The sequence below is a fragment of the Ips typographus genome, linkage group LG3 (genome assembly GCF_016097725.1).
Source record: "Ips typographus isolate SLU linkage group LG3, UJ_Ityp_2.0, whole genome shotgun sequence".
In the NCBI taxonomy this organism is placed as follows: domain Eukaryota; kingdom Metazoa; phylum Arthropoda; class Insecta; order Coleoptera; family Curculionidae; genus Ips; species Ips typographus.
In genome coordinates this window covers 19,042,843-19,059,500 of record NC_138424.1, presented here as the reverse complement: position 1 = coordinate 19,059,500, position 16,658 = coordinate 19,042,843, and the positions used below count along the sequence as shown (strand labels likewise).

The 16,658-nt window shown below is 32.1% G+C and overlaps 2 protein-coding genes across 9 annotated transcripts in view; one reads left to right on the top strand and one right to left on the bottom strand.

Annotated features, from left to right (window-relative positions):
* The window catches only part of nrm (neuromusculin), a 527,634-nt gene extending 523,607 nt beyond the window's left edge, over positions 1–4,027 (top strand). For 5 of the 8 annotated variants that reach the window (XM_081975060.1, XM_081975063.1, XM_081975064.1 and 2 more), the window contains one exon: positions 87–174. Coding sequence is in view for 1 of the 8 variants with exons in the window: in XM_081975067.1 (XP_081831193.1) it covers positions 87–245 (159 nt within the window). In the remaining 7 variants the exon portion in view is untranslated. Of the gene's footprint in view, positions 1–86 lie in introns of all 8 variants that reach the window. The other 3 variants (XM_081975061.1, XM_081975068.1, XM_081975067.1) reach the window with 2 other exon arrangements.
* Positions 4,028–6,457: 2,430 nt separating this feature from the next.
* Positions 6,458–15,643, bottom strand: LOC145726121 (beta-galactosidase-1-like protein 2). The gene is made up of 4 exons (XM_081975088.1): positions 15,154–15,643; positions 10,941–11,233; positions 10,573–10,866; positions 6,458–7,608 (listed from the first exon to the last, which is right to left on the bottom strand). Exons 1-4 carry the CDS (start codon positions 15,555–15,557, stop codon positions 6,605–6,607), a joined length of 1,995 nt encoding a protein of 664 aa, XP_081831214.1. The 5' UTR covers positions 15,558–15,643; the 3' UTR covers positions 6,458–6,604.
* Between the last annotated feature and the right edge of the window lie 1,015 nt (positions 15,644–16,658).

Sequence of the window (16,658 nt, the reverse complement as noted above, 5' to 3'; positions counted from 1 at the left end):
GTCTAAAATAGGCGCCCAAAAATCCAAACTTACAGTTAAGAGTCGAATTTCTAAGTCTCAGTTAATAACAAAGTTAATTTTTACAGCCCTACCGACCAGATCCCTGTGATTACCTATACGCTGATGTGGACTATAAATCGAACTACGGACCGATCAATTACAAGGCCGCTTCCGTTTATGCGGCCATGAAACGGAACAGAAGCAACCAAAAATTGGAGGAAATGGACAAACAGGATTTGCTGTAGTTTTTAAGAATTTGAAAATTGCGTTTTCATTTTTTCCTAACACTCGGTAGCTTTAACTTATTTATTAAATCTTGTTGACTAATTTTGTAATATCAATTTTTTTGTAATGTTATTGTATATATGGTGTTATTGAAAAATGTATACAGGGTGAATGATGCGCGATACATTATGAAGAACCAGTACGGAATAGAACAGAGTTCTGAAATTTAGCTAAACATCAAAGTTGATCAAGGCTGTTCGGGACGACTACATTTTGTGGCACGAGACGGAGTCTTCTGACCGTCTCCCACCATCTGCCTTACTAACGGATGTCGAGCCTTATTTATACCAAATTGGTTACAAATTAAACAGTAGCGGTGATTTGTCATCGCTAAAAATAGATATGCCTACCTTGCTTCGTGCATTTATTAATTTACCATCCTCGAATATCTGCTTAAGTTTAATGAATTTATATTTTTTTTAATAATACTAATTTCTATCCGTTACAATATTAGAAACTCATTTATACTTAATTTTCTTGCAAAAAGCATAAATTTTTCCAATAATAAGTGACCTAATACAAAAGCACCCTAGTTTTGAATATTGAGAATAATATGTAGTTTTAAAAATAAGGGTGGTTCTATTACAAAAACTTGACTTTCTGTCCTTATTAGAACTAACTTTTTGAGTTGTGTATTAACGTTTAGAACAAACTTTGTTTCACACGACAAAACACAAAAACCAAGAAAAAAATATATTTTCTGATATGTGTCATTTAAAAGAGCCAGGGAGAATAACAATATAAGTCTATTTTTGTCTGAAAAATGTTAACCAGACACAATAAATAATTTTTGTTTTTTGAGCCTCAAATATTTTGAGCTTTTTACAATCGCTGAAAACCGCCAAAAAATTACAAAATTTTGATGTAATTTGCAAAAAAATCACATTTTGCAAGAAATCATAAATCTTCAGAATGCTTTCTTACACCAATATGACTGGATTTACATTAGTTTCAGATACTGAAAACGCAGTAAACGCGGTCAATACTGACAGAACGTTAGTTTCAAATTTAACTGAGTTTCTTTTAATTTTTTGAACACCCTGTATATGTTCAATCGTGTGCGGTTGGAACGAGGTGAAAGAGCACTTCAAGACAAAGATTTTGAGCTTTTTACAATTGCTGAAAATTGCCAAAAAATGACAAAATTACGAAATTCTGTAAATGGCAGATGCTTCTGAATACTTTATAAATTCTATAAAATTTGTTGTAAAATTGCCATAAATCGAAAAAAAAATTTCAAAAATGCCATAGATTTCTAGAAATATTTTTAAAATCCCAGAAGCTTTTAGAATCATTCTGTAAATGGCAGATGCTTCTAAATACTTTGGAAATTTTAAAAAATTTGTTGTAAAATTGTCAGTTTTCTGAAAAATCGTTTCAAAAGTGCTAAAAGTATCTAGAAGTTTTTTTAAAATGCCAGAAGCCGTTAGAATCATCTTGTAAATATCAGATGCTTCTGAATACTTTGTAAATTCCATAAAACTTGTAAAATTGGTAGATACCTGAAAAATCTTGCCAAAAAAGCCAAAATTCTCTAGAATTATTTTTAAAATGTTTTCAAAAATTCCCAAGATCTCTAGAAATATTTTTAAAATGCCAGAAGCTTTTAGAGTCATTCTGTAAATATCAGATGCTTCTGAATACTTTGTAAATTCTATAAAATTTGTTCTAAAATTGCCATTTACCTGAAAAGTGTTTTCAAAAATGCCATAGATTTCTAGAAATATTTTTAAAATCCCAGAAGCTTTTAGAATCATTCTGTAAATGGCAGATGCTTCTAAATACTTTAGAAATTTAAAAAAATGTGTTGTAAAATTGTCAGTTTTCTGAAAAATCGTTTCAAAAGTGCTAAAAGTCTCTAGAAGTTTTTTTAAAATGCCAGAAGCCGTTAGAATCATCTTGTAAATGTCAGATGCTTCTGAATACTTTGTAAATTCCATAAAACTTGTAAAATTGGTAGATACCTGAAAAATCTTGTCAAAAAAGCCAAAGTTCTCTAGAATTATTTTTAAAATGGCAGAAGCCTTAAAATGTTTTCAAAAATTCCCAAGATCTCTAGAAATATTTTTAAAATGCCAGAAGCTGTTAGAATCATTCTGTTAATGTCAGATGCTTCTGAATACTTTGTAAATTCTATAAAATTGATTGCAAAATTGCCATAAACCTGAAAAATGTTTTCAAAAATGCCATAGATTTCTAGAAATATTTTTAAAATCTCAGACGCTTTTAGTATCATTCTGTAAATGGCAGATGCTTCTAAATACGATGGAAATTTTAAAAAATGTGTTGTAAAATTGTCAGTTTTCTTAAAAATCGTTTCAAAAGTGTTAAAGGTCTCTAGAAGTATTTTTAAAATGCCAGAAGCTTTTAGAGTAATTGTGTAAATGTCAGATACTTCTGAGTACTTGTAAAATTGCCAGGTACCTACAAAATCTCTAAAATTACCTATTTTTAAAATGCCAGAAGCCTGAAAATGAATTTCAAAAACTCCAAAGGTCTCTAGAATTATTTTTAAAATACCAGAAGCCTTTAGAATTATTTTGAAAATGTCAGATGATTCTAAGTACTTTAGAAATTTCATAAGATTTGTTGAAAATTTGTCAGTTTACTGAAAAATCGTTTTTAAAATGCCAAAGGTCTCTAGAATTATTTAAAAATCCAGGGGCCTTTAAAAGAAACATTTTAGAAGTCTCTGAATAGGTACTTTTTACTAAAACTTTTTTCATGGTTTCCTGAAAATTAAGTTGGACAGAACAACAATGACAATTTAAGCAACAAAATACTTTATAAAAATATGATAACCATCAACTGAAACTATACTTTTTGCGGGTTGTAAATTATTTACCTCTTTAATTGTTCATTTTTTGTACTCTCTCAAAATTGCAAATGTCAAGTTTGACAAAGTTTAAGATACACGTCTGGAACGTTAAAAAATACAGAAAATCTACAGGGTGTTCCATTTACAATAAGTTTTAAAGTATTTTGAGTAAATTCCTTTAACCGAGTTGGCGTATTGAGCAAAATTTACAGAACTTCTGCTATCTACGAGTTTTCTATAATGGATCCATCATCGGTCCACCCTGTATTGCGATACTGATACAATTTTTTATACATATCTCTGAAAGTACTTATATTAATGTTTTACGCTTCTAGATTAAACAAAACACGTGGTTTTTAAATATGGGTTGCCACTACTGCCAATTATTGCCTTTAAATTTGCCAAATTACTTAATAATTACAATATATTTATACTATTACTTTTAAATAACACTTTTTTTGCACTTTAAGGAGAGTTTGAGCACGTTTTAATTTTGTCAAAGAAGGCTTGTTCTGTATTGCATGTCAAAAAGTTGAAAATTATATTAGAAAATATTTTAGGACGCTACTAATACTGTAAACAATTTTGTTTCGTTAAACTTTGAAAAAAGTGCTCAAAATTGTTGATTTTTGTAAAAAAAGGTTTATCAAACCAAAAAATTTGAATACTTTTAAAGAGTTGTTCTTCGAATTCGTCCAATGAAACTCATGTTATTGTCGATTTTGGGTGTGCGGGGTGGTACAATGCGCAGTTGGGACGCTTAAATGTACCCATCTATATTTATTATACTTTAGGATATACGAAACTGTATAATAGTAAATTTATTGAAATCGATCGATGACCTGTCGTATCACCTTGTAGATATGTATTATACGATTAGCTCCTATGCCATTTCATTTATAAAAATAAATTCAATTACATTTACATGCTGACTTTTTTTCAAAGGAGAGTTTGGTATTGCAGAAAAATCAAAAAATTTGTTAATCAAGAGTTTTGGGAGAGGTAAAGGAGGTTTATAACAGGATGCCACTAAATCTTGTAAAGTATGGGAATCTCGCGAACTGTAAGAGATACAAAGTTAGTTAAATTATGGCAAAATAGCAGATATTTGAAGCTTTAAATATACGCCTTCTTAAAATTCCAAAAATTTCTATTACTTCCAGAGATATCCGAAAAAAAACGTAATTTTGAAAATTAGTTTTTACTTTTTTGTTCATCCTCAACAATGTGATAGTATTACTTTAAATCGAACACTCTGTATTTTATGTGCTCAATCGGATTTTTTTGTGGTTTTTTCAAAAATATGTTGCAGTTGTGAATACTAAAACAATAGAACTATTTGACTAATATTGGCTTTTACAGTGTTATTGCAAGATCAAAATTGTATTATCAACGTGACATGATCTGGCACATACAATTTCAGTTTCCACCACTGTCTACATTTAATTTACCACACGTTTAACGTGCATTTTCAAAGTCACGTGACTAATTTTGACAGGTGTCAACTAGCCTTTACAGTGTTGCACGCTCCGAATTGCATTATCAACGTCACTTGACGTGTATTTTCAATTTCAACTTTTACAACACTGTCTAAATTTCATTTAGCAAATTTTCACAGTTGAAACTAGTTTTTATGGTCGCATGACTGTTTTCGTAAGTGTAAATTGGCCTTTACAGTGTTGCAAGCTCAAAAATTGGATTGTCAAAGTCACGTTACGTGTCTGTTACAATTCCAACTGTTGCAACTGTCAAAATTTAATTTACCAAATTTTCAACGATTAAACTGCCTTTTTTAAAGTCACGTGACTAGTTTTGACAGATGTCAATTAGCCTTTACAGTGTTGCAAACTTAAAAATTGGATTATCAAAGTCACGTGACGTGTCTCTTACAATTTCAACTTTTGCAACTGTCTAAATTTAATTTACCAAATTTTCAACGATTAAACTGCCTTTTTTCAAAGTCACGTGACTAGTTTTGACAGGTGTCAACTAGCCTTTACAGTGTTGAAAACTTAAAAATTGGATTATCAAAGTCACGTGACGTGTCTCTTACAATTTCAACTTTTGCAACTGTCTAAATTTAATTTACCAAATTTTCAACGATTAAACTGCCTTTTTCAAAGTCACGTGACTAGTTTTGACAGGTGTCAACTAGCCTTTACAGTGTTGCAAACTTAAAAATTGGATTATCAAAGTCACGTGACGTGTCTCTTACAATTTCAACTTTTGCAACTGTCTAAATTTAATTTACCAAATTTTCAACGATTAAACTGCCTTTTTCAAAGTCACGTGACTAGTTTTGACAGGTGTCAACTAGCCTTTACAGTGTTGCAAACTTAAAAATTGGATTATCAAAGTCACGTGACGTGTCTCTTACAGTTTCAATTTTTGCAATTGTTTAAATTTTATTTACAAAATTTTAAACTATTAAACTACATTTTCAAAGTCACGTGACTAATTTTGACATGTTCAATTAGCCTTTACAGTGTTGCAAGTTCAGAATTACATTAGCAACGTCACGTGATGTGTATTTTACAATTTAAGCTTTTACAACACTGTCTTAATTTTATTTAGCAAATTTGCGCAATTTAAATTATTCTTTATGATCACGTGACTGTTTTGACAGGTGTCAACTGGCGTTTGCAGTACCATTGCATGCTCAAAAATTAAGATTACCAAAGTCACGTGACGTGTATTTTACAATTTTAACTTTTGCAGCAGTCTAAATTTAATTTACCATAATTTCAACGATTAAACTATATTTTAAAAGACACGTGATTAATTTTGACAACTTTCCACTAGCCTTTACAGTGTTGCAACCTGAGAATTGGTTTATTAACGTCACGTGACGTGTATTTTACAATTTCAGTTGTTGCAACTGTCTAAATTTAATTTACCAAATTTTTCAATCAAACTTCATTTTAAAAGTCACGTGACTATTTCTGACAAGTGTCAACTGGCCTTAAGTTGCAACGTTAAAATTGCATAACAAACAAAAACAAAAAAATAAATAAATTCCAATATTTTTCGAAAAGTAACCAATATAACCGCAAAAAATACATACATAATTTGCAATCAGAAAAAAGAGATTTTCCGATTAAGCTAATAAAATACAGGGTGTTCCAATCAAAATAATCGAAATATGTGTCACTTTGCTTTAAATTTATACTATGCTGTCAGATCAAAATTAACGGAGTTAGATATTGAGTAAAATATACACAATCACCCTGTATATAACGGATATGAGGAAGAAAAGGCTCAAGTTCTCTAAAAGTTGAGTCACACATTAAAAAACATGATTAACAATGAGAGAAATTAAAGACATGGGCAAGTAAATGGTAATAAAAAAATAGCATAAAATAAACACAAATATAATTGATGAAGAAACACAAGAAAGCACTACAATCATACTTTACAGATATTAAATTAAAACTTAAACTAAAAAATACTAATAAAAACAGAGCATTGCAAGTCAAAACTAAAATTGTTACATAACACATATCATTGAAGTAACTTTCTTAAAATTTTTCCATCCCCGAGAGTTTCAAAGTAAGGATCAGGACAAAAGTTAACACTTTTACAAGGCGTAAAGTGTTCAAACACTACAATTTCATTTTCACCTACTTTCAAAAATGGAGCTGGTAGATACCCTGCTTGTTGGGGACCCACTTTGAAAAATCGAGTCAAAACAAACCCGTTTATTATCATAAACCCTTTGGTCCATCCCTTAAAGTCTAAGTAAGTATCTTTCAGTGAATCGACATCTTTGATATCCAAAATTGCTTTGTATAAGTGAGGTCCTGTAGAAAAAGTTGGTTGACGCCAGTTTTTCAAGCCCAAAGTCCATTTCTTTTTAAACTCTAAAGGGACTATAGTCCAGTCGTTTATTACTGTGTCATTTAAAAGCACATTACCCTGCCAAAGCCCTTTAAACTGATTGAATTGTTCCAATTTTTTACCGTAGTTCACCCTGCCGAAGTTTTCAACCACTAAATCCAAAGTAGCACTGGTGTAGCTAGTCTCAGAGCCTAAACAAATGGTAGAGTCTTTTAAGCGCCAGTACCCAAAACCATTTAAGTCCTCCTCACTCTCCAGAACTTTATTCACTAGATTACCGTTAATGAGTACCAAAACAGTGTCACAGACATGCCCCTCAATTTTCAACACACTTCCACGCGCAATATCCATATTTTCTTTCCGGTACACCACATATCCATAACTCTGTCCATTGCCATCATTTATATCCAACTTTTCCATGGGTAAAATGGTTTCACTCTGAATGTGATGCTCGGATTGTTGCATCAGATCGTCCAAACTGAGTTCACCAATAATATCCACTTCTGGATATACAGTCCGAAAAGTGGCATTGGGGGGCGAAGGCTGTCTGATGTAGAGGTCGTTGTATTCGGCTGTTAAACGTTGAACTGCCAGGTACTTGTCAGTGTAGTCGCCATTTTCGGAAAGAGGTGCGTCATAGTCGTAACTTGATGTGTCTGGTTGAAAACCTGGAAATTTTCAGTCGTAAATAAAATGAAAAAAGGCAAAACATGTGTAAGACCCAATAAATACTGCTAATTCTTGCTTGTTTATACAAGGTGGCAAATATTGTTATTATTATAGATAGAGGCAACCAACAATGAACTGCACCATTAAGACCATTTCTGAGATATTTATGAATTATGGAAATATGACAAAATCTCTCTCTCTCACTGATCTAGAAATGTTTTTTCAGAATATTCAACTGGTTGGCAATGAAGATGCCACGACGAGTTTTCCAGAAGAAGTATGAAAAAAGTATTAAAAAAAAAACGTACTTTCTGCTTTCGATTTAATTTATTTCATATTGTTTGTTCATCGTTTCCACTCTCCTCAATGAAGATATTGAAAATATAATTTTAATTTTACATGAAAATAAGGTGTATTTTACTTTATTAGTTTATAGTTTTATTACTTTCTTATTAATTATTCATTGCAATGGAAGCTACTTTGACCTTTCTTTGAATTATATCAATGCCATATCCTTTAAATCCACAAAAGCTTTTTAGAAAAATCGCCAAATTTTACTAAAATTATCTAAATTTTTTTAAAGTTTTACTTTAATATTCTACTTTCCTATACTTTGTAAATCTATCTAACTGTATGACTGTATCCACTCAATATGAATTTACTGATCTCAAAACGAACAGAATTTTGTCCTTGTAAATTTTCCAGTCACACTAACTTTTCCAATTTTACTTTACCTTACCAAATAAATGGTCACGGTAAATTTACGCCCATCCCTACAAAATAATGACTGTTAACGAATGCTGCGACATCTACATGGAAGTTTCTAAACTTGAGAGGGAAAACAACTGTCAAACTTGTCATGCATTCTAATGAGATCATTTAAGACATTTAAGCGAGATCTGCACCGTCGTACCTTAAGCATAGCTTAAGTTAAGTGTGGTTTAGAGTGTGACTTTTTTCACCTTTACTGTCACAGTCTGACCCACACTTAAATTATACTCGGCCTACAAAACGACGGTGCAAACGAGGGTAAATGATTAAAAGTCCATTAAAGCTTATTTGAATTGATATTGGATTGTTGTACAATTAATTAAAAAACGAATTAAGTATTTTTGAATTTTCCAATTTTTTCCGGAAAATTACCGGAAACTTTCTGAAAAATGTTGTATACCTAACCTCAACACTTTTCAAAATAATATGAATTTAAAAAAAAAAATTATTTACAGATGTATCTTTAATTTTTCGGTAGCTAAGGGCTACAAATTGGAATATTGAAACACCCTGTAACTGTCAAAATAACAGAGTTATGGGCTGTCACAGTAAAAACTGTCAAAATCAAACAACGCAGTTTTAACAGTAAATAACTCAGTTATTCGACGTTTTAGGCAAAAACGCTTTACAGAGTGGTCAAAAGAGAATTTCAAGGGCTACGAATTGATATATTAAACCACCCTATAGTTGTCAAAATAACCGAGTTATTGACAATACAATGGAATAGTTTACAGGGTAATTCAATGATTAATTTTCATTTTATAAAAAAAAATACCAAATATATTCAGAATACAGGGTGTCCCAAATTTGAGCAACAAACCAAACTTATAATTTTTTATTCGATTTTTGGAATCTACGTCAAATTCTAGGCCTACTTGATGTAAAATGTTTGTATCGATATTCAATTGTTCTTGCTCTATCAGCCTTACTTTGACCACCCTCCTCGAAAGCAGAAATTCCCAATTTGAGCGAAATTTTGGTGCACTTTTCCAGAAAATCGTCGATAACTCGCTTATTTGAAACGCCCTGTATAAACACACCGTATAACAAAAGAAAGCTAATGAACGGGGCTATCACGTGACGTTGTGTGGTCACGGCTAAGTTGCCCCGTTTAGCCGCTAGAGGGCGTCAAACATAACTCTCGTTTTTTGCAGTTTTTGTTCAATATCTCAGAAACATTTCAGGTTAGAGGTCTGAAGATTTTACCACAAATGCACCTCGATGGGTGCAACTTTTCTTCTATACACTTTTTTGGTATCATGCACCGTGTGACCTTGAAAAATAAAAAACTAGAATTGTCAACAATTTTTAAGGGTGGCACCTTCTGATTTTTTTCAGAAATTTTTTTATTTTTAAAATCAACTTCAACTGCTTCAGGTTAATAGTACAAAAATTACGTAAAGTGTCATTTGTCAAAATGTCATTTCGCAAGGGTGCCACGCCCTAAAAAGTGTCAAAATTAACATAATTTCAAGGTCATCTCCGAAACGGTGCTAGTTAGAGAAAAACGGATGTCATATTTGTGTTCCCCAGGTTCAAATTAGTATAAAAAAATTACTTGGTTTAAGGAAAATCCAAAATGTTCGCCGTTAGTATAGGAGGCCCAAAAAATCCCTAATATTACTAGATTAAAATTCCGTGCACTTTTCCAGAAAATCGTCCATAACTCGCTTATTTGAAACACCCTGTATAAACACACCGTATAACAAAAGAAAGCTAATTAACGGGGCTATCATGTGACGTTGAGCGGGCAAGGCTAGGTTGCTCCATTTAGCCGCTAGAGGGCGTCAAAGTTGTCTCTCGTTTATTGCTCAATATCTCAGGAACGTTTCAGGTTAGAGGTCTGAAAATTACCACAAATGCCCTCGATGGAATGCAACTTTTAAAAAATTTTAAGTAATTTTTTTTTAAAAATACCTTCAAGTTAATAGTACCAAAATGTAAAAAATTATTTTTGAATTTTCAGATTTTTCAATTTTTTCGAAAAATTACCGAAAATTTTCTGGAAAAATTTCCATAAATTTAATTATCTGGAAATTTTACATCCCTGAATCCAGGTACCTATACTTAATTTATCGAACTAAGTACAATGTCCACAGAATTGTTAAGTCTGAAATTTTCTCGATTTCGAGCTACCACGACAATGGGACACTGTGTATACAGTATGTAAACCTAAATTATGTATTAATTACCTTCGTTTTGGCTACCATCGCCAAAAATATTGGCGCCATTATAAAAACCCCAATTAGTGCCTCCATGCATCATGTACAAATTAAAGGAGGCATTCCACATAAGTATATCTTCCAACACTGAGTCAAATTTCCCAACATTCCTTTCGTGGTGGTTTTCCGTATAGTGATCAAACCAACCGGTCCAATACTCCATCACCATGAGGGGTTTGTTGGGTTGATGGGACTTTAACAATGCTAATTCGATGGAACAGTCTTCCTGGAAGTTGGCAGTTGCTAAAATACCAGGCAGAGTACCTAAAAAAAAAAATCAGCAGAACATAATTTAGTTACATTTTTACGATAACGAAGTAAAAATGATTGAAACTCACCATCAAATCCGGCTGATGGGGTGTCAGAAGTAAAAAGTAACTCCACAATTCCATTTTTCTTCAAAATATCTCGTAATGCTTCCAAGTAAGCGGTATCAATCGGTTTGCCTTCCTCCTTCACGTTCCCATACTCGTTTTCGATTTGTACCGCTATGATTGGTCCTCCTTTGGTAAATTGTAGAGGTTCCACCAGACTTAAGAGTTTTTTGAAGTAACGTTCCACATAGAACAGGTATTTAGGGTCCGAAGTGCGGATTTTCAGGTTGTTGTGTCGCAAAAGCCAACTTGGAAGCCTGTAGATTTGATATAATGTTAAATAATATAGGTACAATATAAACAAAAGAGAAAAAAAAATGGTAAAAACAGAAAGTGAAACAGAAAGAATGTAATAAAAGAAAATAACATATAATACTTTACGACAAGCAATTTAACTTTCAAAATGGAATTTTCTTTGGAAACCTCAACCAACCCAGCTAATACAAGACGATTTTTGCTCGTTATTTTTTAACTACTTAATTAACGTGTAACGTGAAAGAATTGGTTTCTTTGAAAACAGGTTTTTTGAAAGTAGATAATGACATTAATTACTGCAAAACTACTGAAACATGGAAAGGTTATCAGCATAGTATAAGCAAAATTGCAGCATTTTCTTTGAATCGCCAGAATCTGCTGGCCAAAACGATGAAAAACAGTCAAATATCATGAAAACTAACTTACTGGACAATTTGCAGTCATTCTATTAAATTTTCAATAATAAAGCGATGAAAAATAGTTCAATATCAAAAAAAACTGACTTACTGGACTGTTTGCAAATTATTCTAGTGAATTTTTCGAGATAAAAACAATGAAAACCAGTCAATTATCATAAAAAGTAACTTACTAGACTATTTGCAGATATTCTAGTCAATTTTCAAAGCCAAAACTATTAAAAACAGTCAAATATCATGAAAACTAACTTACTGGACAATTTGCAGTTATTCTAGTAAATTTTCAAGACCAAAACGATAAAAAACAGTAAAATGTCATAAAAACTGACTTACTGGACTGTTTCCAAATTATTCTAGTGAATTTTTCGAGATAAAAACAATGAAAACCAGTCAATTATCATAAAAAGTAACTTACTAGACTATTTGCAGATATTCTAGTCAATTTTCAAAGCCAAAACTATTAAAAACAGTCAAATATCATGAAAACTAACTTACTGGACAATTTGCAGTTATTCTAGTAAATTTTCAAGACCAAAACGATAAAAAACAGTAAAATGTCATAAAAACTGACTTACTGGACTGTTTCCAAATTATTCTAGTGAATTTTTCGAGATAAAAACAATGAAAACCAGTCAATTATCATAAAAAGTAACTTACTAGACTATTTGCAGATATTCTAGTCAATTTTCAAAGCCAAAACTATTAAAAACAGTCAAATATCATGAAAACTAACTTACTGGACAATTTGCAGTTATTCTAGTAAATTTTCAAGACCAAAACGATAAAAAACAGTAAAATGTCATAAAAACTGACTTACTGGACTGTTTGCAAATTATTCTAGTGAATTTTTCGAGATAAAAACAATGAAAACCAGTCAATTATCATAAAAAGTAACTTACTAGACTATTTGCAGATATTCTAGTCAATTTTCAAAGCCAAAACTATTAAAAACAGTCAAATATCATGAAAACTAACTTACTGGACAATTTGCAGTTATTCTAGTAAATTTTCAAGACCAAAACGATAAAAAACAGTAAAATGTCATAAACACTGACTTACTGGACTGTTTGCAAATTATTCTAGTGAATTTTTCGAGATAAAAACAATGAAAACCAGTCAATTATCATAAAAAGTAACTTACTAGACTATTTGCAGATATTCTAGTCAATTTTCAAAGCCAAAACTATTAAAAACAGTCAAATATCATGAAAACTAACTTACTGGACAATTTGTAGTCATTCTATTAAATTTTCAATGCCAAAGCGATGAAAAATAGTTAAATATCAAAAAAAAACTGACTTACCGGACTATTTTGCAGTTATTTAAGTCAATTTTCAAGACCAAAACGATAAAAAAACAGTAAAATGTCATAAAAACTGACTGACTGGACTGTTTGCAAATTATTCTAGTGAATTTTTCGAGATAAAAACAATGAAAACCAGTCAATTATCATAAAAAGTAACTTACTAGACTGTTTGCAGATATTCTAGTCAATTTTCAAAGCCAAAACTATTAAAAACACTCAAATATCATGAAAACTAAATTACTGGACAATTTTCTGTTATTCTATTTAATTTTCAATGCCAAATCATTGAATAATAGCTCAATATCAGAAAAACTGATTTTCCGCACTATTTGGAGTTATTCTAGTCGATTTTCAAGGCCAAAACGATTACGAAATTGACTTAACAGAGTATTTTCAGTCATGCTAGTGAATTTTCCAGGCCAAAAAGACGAAGAACAGTCAAATGTCATAAAAACCGACTTTCTGGACTATTTGCAGTTATTCTAGTCAATTTTCAAACCCAAAAATCGTGTCAAATATCATGAAATCTGACTTATCGGACTATTTGCAGTTATTCTAGTCAATTTTTAAGACCAAAACGATAAAAAACAGTCAAATATCATGAAGATTGACTTCCGTCTGTCAAAAGTGTTATTCTGACGCTAAAACTGTCAAAACTTGTCAGAATTACAGTAAAAGAAAATGGTTACTAAACCAAAACGTGCAGCCATCTTTAATGAGTAGGTACCTATATGATCAAAAGAAACATACAATGTTTTTGTAGTTCTTCTACCGTTCTCCTGTTTTTGTATATAATCTACAGTTTTTAATTACGCTATTGCCATTATGTTGGTTATGAAACTTTTCATATACTTTTTCAGTTTATTGAATAGGAAATTTAATAAGGGTTCTAAAAATGCGCTTAAAACAGTCATTTTCTTACTCCAAATTATTCTCTAAAACCACGTGATGTCTGTCACTATTGTCAGAATTGTCAAAATTTTACTAGAATTTGCAAGAATTACATTTAAACACAGTTTTCGAAACAAGACAATTTCTGACATTTAACAGTTATTTTGACAATTGTCACTTCATAGTCTAGCTAAATAGTCTTCTGAAATCACGTGACAACTGTCAATAACGTCAAAACTGCCAAACTATTCTCTAAGGTCGAGTCCAAACTTGCAAAAATCAGGATTTAGGAATGTTTACTTGCAGTATTTGATATAAAACGTGTTTCTGAGAATTATGACAGTGATTTTGCCAATTGTCACGTGACCGTCTAACTAAATAGTGTTCTACAATCACGTGACAACTGTCACTAAGGTCAAAACTGTCAAACCATGCTATAAAGTTGTAAAAATCAGGATTTAGAAACGTTTTCTTGCAGTATTTGATATAAAACGTGTTTCTAAGAATTATGACAATTATCACGTTACCGTCTAGCTAAATAGTGTTCTACAATCACGTGACAATAGTTACTAACGTCAAAACTGTCAAACCATGCTATAAAGTTGTAAAAATCAGGATTTATAAACGTTTTCTTGCAGTATTCGATATAAAACATATTTCTGAGAATTATGACAGTTATTTTGTCAATTATCACGTGACCTTCTAGCTATATGGTGTTGTACAATCACGCGACAAGTGTCACTAACGTCAAAACTCTCAAACCATGCTTTAAAGTTGTAAAAATCAAGATTTAGAAACGTTTTCTTGCAGTATTCGATATAAAGAGTGTTTTTGGAATTGATAATTTTTGACAATGGTCACGTGACAGCCTAGCTAAGTTATCCTTTAAAGACCACGTGATATCTGTCACTAATGTCAAAATTAATAATCTGTATTTTTGAAGTGCGGTTTTTATAGCAGAATCATGATTAAAATTTTTAACAACTATTAAAAGACCCTGTATAATAATGTAAAATGAATGAATTTGTTTTGTTCTATCGTTATCTACCGTTTTTTGACTGATTATTCTACCGCCATTAAATATTTTGACTTAACAACACTGGAAACATATATATCAGGGTGGTCCACCACAACAAGTGTACTTTTCCGCACTCATTTGAATGTGGAAGGGAATGCGGAAAAGTTACTTTTCACCACTGATTTTATGAAGTGCCGTGCGGAAATGTACTACTTAAAAATAAAGTATTATCAACTGATAATGTCAATGTCAGTGTCAAACCAGGTAACGCAAAGAAAAATCAAAATTTACCCGCCAAATTCCCATTCGGCACAAATATAAGGTCCGGGCCGTAATATAACGAACAAATCCTCGTCTTGCGCCATCTTCAGGAATGCGACTAAATCCAAAAACAAACTCATCTCTCCTTTTTCAACATCTTCACCGAAATCAAACTGGCCCTCTGCCGGTTCGTGCACGTTCCACGGCACGTACGTTTCCACGCAATATAAACCGGCTGCCCTGTATTTTCGCAACCGGTCCCGCCAATATACAGGGTGGACGCGAAAATAGTGCAACGCCCCGCTGAAGATCCGGATTTTTTTACCGTTCAACCAAAAATCGGGTTGTTGATCACTCAGGCCGCTGTGTATACCCTCGCCAGTGTAATATTGATACAAAGTGGGCAAAATGTCGGACGTGTCGTCTTCAGCCATCGCGACAATGAAATTCTGACTGAATTTGTCACTTTACTAGCGTGTATTTGGTTTGGTTGGGTTTTATCAGGCCGCACGGGACAAGAGAGAAAGCCTTTGTTTTGCGTGGATGTGATCAACGTGTAGTCAGTCTGCCATCCTTGTTTGTTTTGTGGAGATAAACGAAAAGAGAATGGCAAACATGCTCGGAATGATCATTTCACGTTGGAACGTGCGCAGCCTGGCGACAGCGGCGGATGTTTAACGAAATATGAAAATAGTATCCACTTATTAAATTATTAATACAGTGACGTACGAGTTATACAGCGTTTCCAAAAAGTCTGGAATATTACAAATATTTCAAAAACTACCTGTTTTATTTTTCTCATTTCTTCATTAATAATTGTTTTTTAAGTTTTGGCATTAGTGACAGATATCACGTGGTTTTAAAGGATAATTTAGCTAGGCAGTCACGTGACCATTGTCAAAAATCATAAATCTCAAAAACACTCTTTATATCGAATACTGCAAGAAAAGGTTTCTAAATCCTGATTTTTACAACTTTAGAGCATGGTTTGAGAGTTTTTACGTTAGTGACAGTCGTCACGTGATTGTAGAACATTACCTAGCTAGACGGTCTCGTGATAATATCGTCAAAATAACTGTCATAATTCTCAGAAACACGTTTTTGGACGAGTGGCCATTGTAACCAGAACATAGACACACGTTTTATATCAAATATTGAAAGAAGACGTTTCTAAACCCTGATTTTTGCAATTTTAGAGCACGGTTTGACAGTTTTTACGTTAGTGACAGTTGTCACGTGATTGTAGAACACTATTTAGTTAGACGCTAATGTGACAATTGGCAAATTAACTGTCATAAATCTCAGAAACAAGTTTCATATCAAATACTGCAAGAAAACATTTCTACACCCTGATTTTTGCAACTTTAGGGCATGGTTTGACAGTTTTGACGTTAGTGGCAGTTGCCACGTGATTTCAAAAAACTATTTAGCTAGTCTATGAAGTGGCAATTGTCAAAATAACTGCCATAATTCTCAGAAACACGTTTTATATCAAATACTGAAAGAAAACGTTTCTAAATCCTGATTTTTGCAAC

Bases quoted from the DNA above. Each gene is read 5' to 3' on its own strand.
- LOC145726121 (XM_081975088.1), bottom strand. From the start codon at position 15,557: ATGGCTGAAGACGACACGTCCGACATTTTGCCCACTTTGTATCAATAT. The intron at 11,234-15,153 runs GTAAATTTTGAT...TCAAATCTACAG, and splicing joins GCCGAATGGGAATTTGGCGG to GCTTCCAAGTTGGCTTTTGC. The intron at 10,867-10,940 runs GTGAGTTTCAAT...TTTTTTTTTTAG, and splicing joins CCCATCAGCCGGATTTGATG to GTACTCTGCCTGGTATTTTA.